General features: G+C 42.0%; 1 protein-coding gene and 1 long non-coding RNA gene across 3 annotated transcripts in view; one reads left to right on the top strand and one right to left on the bottom strand.

Moving 5' to 3' along the window:
- Nucleotides 1–435: 435 nt before the first annotated feature.
- Nucleotides 436–5936, bottom strand: CFL2 (cofilin 2). 2 transcript variants are annotated; one of them, XM_034768644.1, is made up of 4 exons: nucleotides 5781–5936; nucleotides 3728–4035; nucleotides 3559–3635; nucleotides 436–3468 (listed from the first exon to the last, which is right to left on the bottom strand). In XM_034768644.1, exons 1-4 carry the CDS (start codon nucleotides 5781–5783, stop codon nucleotides 3356–3358), a joined length of 501 nt encoding a protein of 166 aa, XP_034624535.1. In that variant the 5' UTR covers nucleotides 5784–5936; the 3' UTR covers nucleotides 436–3355. The 2 variants fall into 2 exon arrangements, with proteins under 2 accessions (XP_034624535.1, XP_034624537.1); XM_034768646.1 differs by lacking the exon at nucleotides 5781–5936 and adding an exon at nucleotides 4418–4520.
- Nucleotides 5937–5965: 29 nt separating this feature from the next.
- LOC117876447 overlaps nucleotides 5966–10898 on the top strand; it is a 43030-nt gene continuing 38097 nt past the window's right edge. Inside the window, exons 1-2 of the long non-coding RNA XR_004645494.1 lie at nucleotides 5966–6884; nucleotides 10048–10169. This is a non-coding gene — a long non-coding RNA (uncharacterized LOC117876447). The remainder of the gene's footprint in view (nucleotides 6885–10047; nucleotides 10170–10898) is intronic.

The following is a 10898-nucleotide window of genomic DNA, read 5'->3' as shown; positions in this document are numbered from 1 at the left end:
AAGTCAAGAACTGAATGGGCATGAATACTAAACTTTGGCTGCAATTGTCATAAGGTTGCCACTTAATGCAAAGATGGGCAATGATTTTTATAGAATACTATTGCTTATTTTGAACAAGTTACAGGGAGGCAAAAGGCTCTTTTTTCAGGTTCTCTGTGCCAGGTTTTAGCCCAAGTGGATTTCTAAAATTGTCAAATTGCATCTGATACCAGCTTAGTGGTTTTACCTAACAGCACCCCATTTCTTATGCATACTTTAAGAGCTGCCTTGGACATATACTTCAGCTACTCTCCCTAATTCCTGGCTGATTCTCCCCTTCCAGAGAAGTTAACCCCTGTATTGCATTTCCAGGCTCTCCTGAAATAATTTGAAAGCATGATCAAATTGAGTAGGACAAGTGATTTTTAAAAGAAAAGATACCATTTCTGCAAAAGCTACTCTCAAACACTTTTATTTAACATTCCTTTATCAATAAATTAACTGAAGCCAAGATACCCCAAAGTCACATAGACAAAAGAGATACATAAGATATTCAGATTGAGAGGTTTTCCTTCACTTATAAATCACAATGAGGCCTTCACCATTTTGAACAGTGACAGAAAACAACAGCTGACAAACGAGTTTGGAACAGATGCCAGTTGTCTTTCATTTGTTTTAGAATTCAATCAGCAGTGGTTCTGTAGCACTGTTTTTAAAAGTAGGATATCTATTTACTTAATTGGACTTCACATCGGTCAATACTGTTTCAAGAACAGATTAAAGACAGACTGAACATCTTTGATGCAAAAGTTGTTTTAGTTCAGGGCTCTGGACCTTATGTAAACACAGTCTGTGCTTAGATTTTATATGTATTTGTCTGGATTTTGAGTCTATTATATACCTCAGCTAGTTTAAAAAAAACCAAACATATCCTCTAATATTCCATTTTGAAGAAGCCACAGACATCCTTCTAAGACTATTCACAAACACCAGTGACACTGAGTAGCAGAGGACAATGTAAATTTAAACACAGTACTTATTTAAATTGCTGACTAAAATGGAATTTCAATTAAAATTTAACATCTTAATTTTAAACTGTTTTGATATCTAATGAAGTTGTTTGTATAAACTGATTTGTTTACAATATAAAGGTATTTTGTGGCGTAGTATATGTGTTGCAATGAATGGAGATTAAAAATACATTTTTAATCTCAGTTCATTACAGTACCATATATTAAGCACACATTGGATTCTGAAATTAACTAGGCTCTGCACACAAGGTGTATAATTGGAAATAAAGATTGAGAAATCAAGAAAGATCATTGTAGACAACTCCCATGCATGTCAGTTATTTTTCAGCTTCAGTAAAAGATACTTGAGAGTTTTGTAGTACAAAAACCAAAATTCATTAACATGTTTAACAAGTCAGTGGTCAGCATGCTTTGTTAAACTGCACTGTAGCAGAATTTAGCCTACATAAAATAGGTATCAAAATGAAATGTGTAAATTTTAGGGACAGCTGGAAGCCTGAAATAAAGTCTTAAAGTTGCACAGGACAAGAGATCCAGACTACAACATTGCTAGGTCATTCAATTTACAAAGGTGTTTGCCATTATCTGCTCTGCTTTTGAGAGGGTTAAGGACTGAAAATAAAAACTCAACATTTAAAACTTCATAGTTCTACTCTGTCTTTTAAAAATAGGGTAATGATAAAAGTATTTCTTCTAGTAGCATGTACATTTCAGCTGTGATTGGCTGCCTAATAGAGTTCCTTTATGCATACCAGTAAAATCATGTCCAGTTTTGCCATTTGTGGATAACGATGACAAGATACAAAAGCATGCGTTAGCCATAAATAGCTCTGGCTAAGAGAGGATTGCTCACACTGAGCAGATCAAATTCTCTATAAGGAGAGCAGTATTTGGCTTTTAGCCAAACCATGTCCCTGATGCAAGACTCAGTAGTGGAAAACACTTTCCATTTCTTTTTGCACAAAAATTAACAAATTGAACCATTCATTTAGGATATTTCTTACACTGAGTCAGTGTTCCTGCAGCATGTATAGAAACAATGAAGATTTAACTATTCAAACCCTGTAACTCACTTGTGTGAAGGTAAGATCTCCCTGCCATTACACATCAGATTGGAAACAAATGTTACAGCCACACATTACTGACATATAGAACTTCAGGAGAATTCAGGTAAAGAAATACGCTGAATGGGTAACAAATTCCTACATTGTAAACTTCAGATACAAATGAGTTATGGATCGAACGCTCCCTAATAATGGCAGCTTGTTTACTTAAATGGTTATAAACTGGGAAGAGGTCCTTTATCCAAATCAACAGAATAGAACAGTTAAATTACTGTAAAGCAATGTCTAAATTATGACTAGGGCAGAAAAACTGTTATTGAAGTTGAGATTAATGATTGTTTACCTTTATAATACTTTCCATAGACGTTAAGTTATTCAAAATATGCTTAATTTAAACATACTTCAAACTATATTTTCCAATGAAAACAAGGCAACATTCTGTAATAAGCCACAAGTTTTATTGCAACGTGGCCAGGTTTTTTTTTTTTTTTTTGATCTCAAAAACAGTGTTCCATTTAAGGCTCTTTTTATACAGAAACTGCCATCATGACTGATGTTTAACAAAACAACTTTAGTGTTGCAAGACTCACATGGTAAACATAACTCCTACTCCTGTTCAGTAGTGTACATTCAATGGAAAACAAAAGGCATCAGAACAGCTACTTCATTTATAAAGATATGCATGTAACAGGAATGAAAACCGATGTACTACAATTGTTTGATGACACAGTTACAGCAACTTAATTGGCATTTCTTGGGGGGGGGGGGGGGAAAAAAAAATCAAACATATTACAAAAAAGTGCTTTAAATGCATAGTGTTGTGTGCTGCCATGTCACAAAAATAGGCTTGTCAAGGCAGGTGAGGTGTGAGAATGCACAAGAGCCTCATGGAACTGCAATCAAGTGCAACTGTAAGTAATACTGAATAGAGTCTACCATCTGACCAGTGGATAATACTTTCAAGGCATTCAATTAGCTTACCCTTTGCTGTTTGCTAGACTATTCACATTAACTATCACATTCATTGTACAGGTTGCACGGAATGCATGCAACGTCAGTTTTGGCTAAGAGTATGACATGAAGGCATTCCTTGGGGTTTACATAAAACTACCAGGATTAAAGAATCTAATGGCAATCACTGGCAGACAGTTTAATTTAATGACATCTCCTTCAGGTCTGTAGACAGGTGAATGGAGGGGGGGAGGAGGAGTTATACTATTCCAATTGAACGAGCTGCAGAAATGGAAGCTCCTTAGATCCAGATGGCACTTGTCTGTCTTTCTATAAGGGTTTTCCTTCAAGTGAAACTACCACATTGCCTCCCAATTTCTCTCCAAGTGTTGAACGGTCCTTAATATCATCCAAACCATTTACTTGCCACTCATGTTTAATACCTGAAAGACAAATGGATAAAAATATATTTGTTCAGTCCCTCAACACTGAGAAGAACTGTAACTGCTTTGTGGAATATCAGAAGCCTGTACCTGTAAACTTCTTTTTAATGGCATCTTTAGAGCTTGCGTAGATCATCTTGCTTTTTAAAGGTGCACTTTCTGGAGCCCTGTAAAGGCAAAAAGTAATTATTTAACCCATTGATATTAGAAGGAAAACGTAAAGAATTTTCAGTTTTAATAGCAAGCTGATTTCACACACCAGAATATAAATACCAGGTCTTCTTTCTTAGACTCCTTTGTCTCGTACGTGGCATCATACAAAGCATATCGGCAATCATTCAAAGGTAACAACTTCACAAAGGATGTGTAGGGGTCTTCCACAGTATCGCCAATATCACCAACTAATATCTGCTTTGTTTCCTCTACAATTATCTGTTTTTTGTCATCACTTAAGCAGAAAAGAACTGCTTTCTTTCTTTTTTTAATCTCTTCTGGGGTTGAAGATTTCCTTACTTTCATGTCATTAAAAACCTTTATAACTTCATCATTCACTGTTACTCCAGAAGCCTGTAAATGAGATGAAGGGAATAATTATTTAAATGCAAAATGACCAACATTGACTATGGGGAAGATAATATCTGATACTAAATAAAGAGAAATCTACTCTACAAATTCAGAACAAAAATTTTACACTAAACCTGAACACTCTAGAAACAAAATGATGTCAGTGGGGTTGTATCAGATATAAAACTGTACAAAATTTCCCCCTAATTTATTCATTTCTTTATCTCAGCATCATCTCCTTTTGAGTTATTGATCCTAAATAACTGGGTTTCCATTGCACATATCAACCAATTATCTATTAGTTTATCATATATTTGGCTCAGCCAGGAGTGGGTTTTTTTGTTTATTTTGTGGGGGGGAGGTTTATTTGGAACAAATGTAATACCAGCAGTTCATATCCAGTAGTGTAATGATTCTAGTTTTGTTGAGTGATGTAAGGCTCTAGAAGCAGTAGAAATGCCTTCTGAGTTGTGTCAACTTCAATGTTATGTTTTTAAAATTCCTTGCTTTTACTTAATGCTGATGCACACACACAAAAAAAAAAAAGCCATTGCAGTTTCTACATAAGGAAAGTACAAATTGTACAACACACTATAGTAGTTCCAAACCATTCAGAACCCTAACCTAAAACAGTAAGGAACAATATACTGAGAGAGTTGATAGCAAACTCCCTACAAAAATTTTAGCTTGTTACTTACAAGCTAGCTAAACACATCCTTGTTTTCAGTTCACTATATTCTTTATTAAAACACAGCAGATTCCAAGGTATAGCATGCTGTTTTCAAGAAACCAGGTAAATAACAAAATAAAAAACAACAACCCAGGTCCTTTTGGAACATAATCTGTACCTTTTCCTAGTTTAATTATAGGAAATACATTTTGTTTGAAGAAATGAAGGTTTTACTAGCCCATCTCCACTATTAAACTCTGATTTGCTTGCAAATTCTTCTTATTAGAAAGATGGTTATGTAAACCTTAAAAAAAGCTTAACTGCCACTGCACTGACAGCTCTTAGCCTGCTCACTCCCAATTCCCCCTCTGAAAGAGGAGACAATGCAGCTCCATTGCCCTCTCTTCCCCTCTGGAAAGCGATCCAGGTTTCTGGGGGAACTGCAGCTAGTGAAGTCAGTCAGACAGGACTGACTGCTCCCTGAACGCACCCTGCCCACTTCAAATAATCCGTTCCTCAGCCCCCAGCTCTGCCACATGATATCTGGCAGCACAAATTCCCCGTGCGGTGGGGAAATCAAGCAGGCAAGGCCGGGGGCCCGAGGCTCTGCAGCAGCAGGGTCAATAATACCGCGTCCTCCACGGAGAGAGTCGCATTGAGCCAGAGGCGATAAGCCTTAAATCCCCACCACCAATCTCCCATCCGCATCGCACCCGACGGGCAGACCCCAGCCACAGCACCGCGGGGACCCTGCCCCTGCGACCACAGCAGCCCCCGCGGCTCACTGGCGGGGTCCGCCCCCCATTGTGAACTCAGGCTGGGACCAGCCCTCCCTTCACACACACACCCCGCCCGGAGCGCCGCATCCCGGCCGGCGCCCGTCCGCAGCGGCCAGGCTGCAGCCCGCGCCGGCCTCCCGGGCTGAGCCCCGCAGCCCCCACACTAAAATTAGATTAAAATGGCCGCTGAAGGCCTCAGGGCCTGAACCTGGGCCCGGACCCGCTCAGCCCCTCACCCCGCCAGGCCTCCCTCCGCGGGCCCTCACCGCTGCATTGCCCCGAGCACGCCCCGCCCTTACCATGGTGCCGGGTCCCTCTGGCGACGGCGGCTGCCTGCAACGCTGGGATGCTGCTCGCACGGAGCGCGCAGGGGGCTCGGGCGAGGCGGGCGGGGGGACGAGTCACATGGGCGCCGCGGCCGCCGCCTTCGCCACCACGTGCCGCGGCGACCCTCCCAGCCCGCTCCGCAAGGGGGGAACGGCCCCTCCCTCCGCGCGCGGCCAGCCGGAGCCAGGGGGGCAGCGCCTGTGCTACGCCACCCCCTCCCCGCCTGGAGGCCCTCAGCGGGGTATTGACCTCCCAGCCCAGCCCCCCAGTACCTTGCGGGGCATCCCTACACCCAACTAGCTGGGGCCCCTGAGGGGGACCCTCCATATCCCCTTCCCAGCCCGGGGTCCTCAGGAGAGCAGTCACCTACGCAGGGCCCAGCTTGGGGCACACCCCACATCCACCTACCCCGTGTCCAGCCCGGGGCCCCGAGGGAGGCCTCCCTGTCCGGGGTACCCCTCACACCCACCAGGCTGCCCTCAACTATTGCCTCCCCCACCAGACTCTTGTACGAGAGCGATATCGCACATCCCTTTCCCAGCCCCGCGGGAGATGCCCCCTCCACATCTTCCATACGGATCTAGTGATCCCCGATCCCCTTCTAGGTATTATCGCTCCCCCCCCTCTGCGGCACTACACTGCGCCTTCCACAGACATCCCTCCCCTTCCCTTCCCCGCAGTCCCTCTTAACTGGCAGAGACAGGGGAAAGCTGGCTCAGAGACGAGCATATTGTAGCGGACTCCATCAGAGCCTTCCCTTTAGCAATGATTTGCCGGTGAATCCATTCCAAGACTCAGCACGGGGCTTTGCAAACAAGAAGTGGGCTGTAGCCCGCGAAAGCTTATGCTCAAATAAATTTGTTAGTCTCTAAGGTGCCACAAGTACTCCTGGTCTTTTTACTAAATAACCCGGAGTGCACGCTGGTGGGAGTAGCGGGACACATAAAATGCTCTGTCTTGGCCGCTGGAGAGCGCTTGCTGTGTCGTCCCCTTCCGCTGTCCCTGTAGTGCTGCTGGAGCCAGAGGGATTGGAGCTCGGGGTCCCATTGCTACCGGAAATGTTCCGAGTAAAGCAGGTTGGACATTTTGTCAAAAATGGAAATTAACTTTTTCAACATTTTTCATTTTTTTTTCCAGTTAGCTTTCTCCCACCCTCCTGCGCAGTTGTGAGTAACCATTGTAGGGTGACTGGAAAGTCCTAGCTGGCCTTGAGTCTGTTACTAGTTAAAGCTAAAAGGAGTGGTACTCAGTTGAATTTTAATTCCTAATAACCCTTAAGGACAAGATTTGTCTAACGATGGGGGACTACCATGAGTTTGGTGGCACAATAAGATGACAACCCTAAATAGTGTACACAGTCCAGCCTCTTAAACTCTGCAACTTCAGATCTCACCTAGTTTTTTTTCCAATCAGATACTTGGAAACAAACTAAAGGGGGGGTGGGGAGCCTGGGGCAGTTGCTATCTTTTTTCTAGACATTTTCCCAAGAAACCTGGGCTGCACTGGCGAAATTAAAAATAAATTACATATGTGCGATTTTGATCTTTGTTTTGTAGTGTATGTTAAAGTTAATGTCTTGGGTAATGTCATGTGTCTTTTTTAATGTTATGACTACGTTTATAGTTGTTATTATTATGGCCCTCTCCAGAAAGTGCCAGACCTGTTTGTAACACATGCATATTGAAGGATTTCTTTACTTGATATACATTGCTACCATCACCCAGTTCCTGTTATTTTTTCAGGACAGAGTAGCATTCCCCAATACCCTGCCTGAGCTTCTCTTTTAAAGTATATTATTTTTAAAGGGGATAAAATAAAACAGTTTATCCATTTATATTTCCTTTACATGCAAGAAACACTTCAACTAGTTAATTAAATATGTTTATTTAAACACAATAAAAAAGAAATAGAAAATATATGTTCAAGAAACTCAGAAACCAGTATCAGATAAATGGGCAAAGTTACCCCCATACTTACTAGCCAATCTAGAAAACAGAAACTTGCTCTTCAGTAATAATAATGCTTGGCACTTATGATTCGCTTTGGGTATTCAAAACTCTATACAAACAATTTATTATTTTCTCCCCTATCCTTTATAAATGATTGTGCCTTTATTAAAATGTCCCAATCCTGTAAATCCATGCTCATGTGAATGGTCTGTACTCACGTGGAGACGCTCACTGACTTCAGTGTGACTGTTTGCACATGGACCACTTATAGACTGAATTGTATCCTTGACTTATTCAGCCATGCCGCAAGTAAGGTTCTCCATTCCACATGGCAAAGTGAGATCTTCCTAGACTTTGGGTCCAGGTCTAGTGTGGAGCATGGTCCCTTACTTTGGATACTCCTCCCTATGAGGAAGTGGGGCCAGTAAGGCCTGGTCTACACTGGGTGGGGGGTTCGACCTAAGATACGCAACCTCAACTATGAGAATAGTGTAGCTGAAGTTTACGTATCTTAGGTCGACTTACCTCGCGTCCTCATGGCACGAGGTTGACTGCCGCTGCTCCCCCGTCGACCCTGCTTCCGCCTCTTGCCACGGTGGAGTACGGGAGTCAACGGCAGAGTGATCGGGGATCGATTTATTGTGTCTACACTAGATGCGATAAATCAATCCCTGAAAGATCGATCACTACCCGCCGATCCGGCAGAGAGTTCGGGATTGGACAGAGCCTAAATTCTGTCCCATTTTCTTCCCCGCACTCTCTTGTTGACCGGCATAATGGGGTTGGCATGAGTTGAGAAATAAGCTGTATCCGTTACAGGCTTACAATAGGTTACAGTAGAAGCGCAGAGTTACAAACTCCTTGGGAATAGAGGTTGTTTGTAGCTTTGAAATGTTCAGAACTCTGAACAAAACATTATGGTTGTTCTTTCAAAAGTTTACAACTGAACAGTGACTTAATACAGATTTGAAACTTTACTACACAGAAGAAAAATTCTACTTTTAACCATCTTAATTTAAATGAAACAAGCACAGAAACAGTTTCCTTACCTTGTCAATTTTTTAAAAACTTTTCCTTTTTTTTTTTTAAATACTTTATGTTTAACACAGTACTGTACTATATTTACTTTTTGTTGTTATTGTCTCTGCTGCTGCCTGATAGCATAATTCTGGTTCCAAATGAGGTATGTGGTGGATGGGTCAGACTGTAAGTCTGGTGTTCATAACTCTGAGATTCTACTGTACTTCTCCCCAGCAGCAATTTCTAAGGGGATGTCTACACTACTTGCCGGATCTGCTGGCAGCGATCGATCCAGCCGGGGTCAATTCACATCTAGTCTAGATGTAGACGTGATAAATCGACCCCCGAGCGCTCTTCCATCGACTCCTGTACTCTGCCCCGAGAGGCTTAGGCAGGGTAATAAGGTTTAAAACACAGAGGATTCCCCTCTAGGCAAAACTTCAAAGTTACAAAAAACAGGAATAAACCTCCCTCTTAGCATAGGGAAAATTCACAAGCTAAAACAAAAGATAATCTAACACATTTCCTTGCTATTACTTACAATTTGTAATCTTAGATGCTTATTTCAGGTAGGGTTTTAGGAGATGTGTTTTTCCTGCCCTGGTCTTTCTCTCTCCCAGAGAGAACAACAAAGAGAGCACAAACAATCCACCCCCCCCCCCCCCCCCCAATTTAAAGTATCTTCTTCCTTTGTTGGTCCTTTTGGTCAGATGCCAACCAGGTTATTTGAGCTTCTTAACCCCTTACAGGTAAAGGAGGGATTTTATGCTACCCTTAGTTGTATGTTTATGACAAGTCCCAACATACTCTAGCAACTCAGTCCAGGGACTTTTACCAGACTCCTTTATGTAGATTTCATTTCACGGTAGTGCTAAATAAAATGAAAGTACAGTTTACACTTCTATATCAACTTCTATTTAAAGGTCTCAACACTCTAACAACATTAATTAAGCCACACGACACCTCTGCATAATAGGTATTACAGTCCCCAGAGAGGTTAGGTGACTTGCCCAAGGTCTCCAAGGAAGTCTGTATCAGAGCCAGGAATAGCTCTAGACTCCAGTTCTGTGCTTTGAACACAAGAACATCCTTCCTTGTTAGTAACTGTAGTGTGCTGTACTGCAGCAGTTTCATCCTGGCACTAGTGCTCCTCCCCATTCTGGAACTTCTGTGGAGTTTATTGTGGTGATGTTGACTGATATTTCTACACTGTGTTAGAAACTTGTTTTATCATATTTTAAATGTCAATGTGTATATTCTCTAATTTCAGGTGAGGGGGCTTCAATAGCAGAACTGGATCCATTCAAGACAACAGGAATTGCTGAAAATGATCTTGTGAAAAGAAAATGTAAGAGGAGACACTGCATTTCCAAAGGATCGTATTTCTGAAAGGTACAGTAATATGTGGCATATACAGTATAATGGTAATAAGAGAGTCAAAGGGACCTTTAGAAAACTTCAGCTGGATCAGGGGAAATTGCCAGTTTGTTCTGGATAAATGGACCATAATACTAAACTGTTTTTACAGTCAATAATAATAATAATGCAAAAAGCAACAAAGGGTCCTGTGGCACCTTTGAGACTAACAGAAGTATTGGGAGCATAAGCTTTCGTGGGTAAGAACCTCACTTCTTCAGATGCAAGTAATAGAAATCTCCAGAGGCAGGTATAAATCAGTATGGAGATAACAAGGTTAGTTCCATCCGGGAGGGTGAGGTGCTCTGCTAGCAGTTGAGGTGTGAACACCAAGGGAGGAGAAACTGCTTCTGTAGTTGGATAGCCATTCACAGTCTTTGTTTAATCCTGATCTGATGGTGTCAAATTTGCAAATGAACTGGAGCTCAGCAGTTTCTCTTTGGAGTCTGGTCCTGAAGTTTTTTTGCTGTAAGATGGCTACCTTTGCATCTGCTATTGTGTGGCCAGGGAGGTTGAAGTGTTCTCCTACAGGTTTTTGTATATTGCCATTCCTGATATCTGACTTGTGTCCATTTATCCTCTTGCGTAGTGACTGTCCAGTTTGGCCAATGTACATAGCAGAGGGGCATTGCTGGCATACGATGGCATATATAACATTGGTGGACGTGCAGGTGAATGAGCCAGTGATGTTGTAGCTGATCTGGT

The sequence above is a fragment of the Trachemys scripta genome, chromosome 4 (assembly GCF_013100865.1).
Source record: "Trachemys scripta elegans isolate TJP31775 chromosome 4, CAS_Tse_1.0, whole genome shotgun sequence".
In the NCBI taxonomy this organism is placed as follows: Eukaryota; Metazoa; Chordata; order Testudines; family Emydidae; genus Trachemys; species Trachemys scripta.
This window is presented reverse-complemented; position numbering and strand designations above follow the sequence as displayed.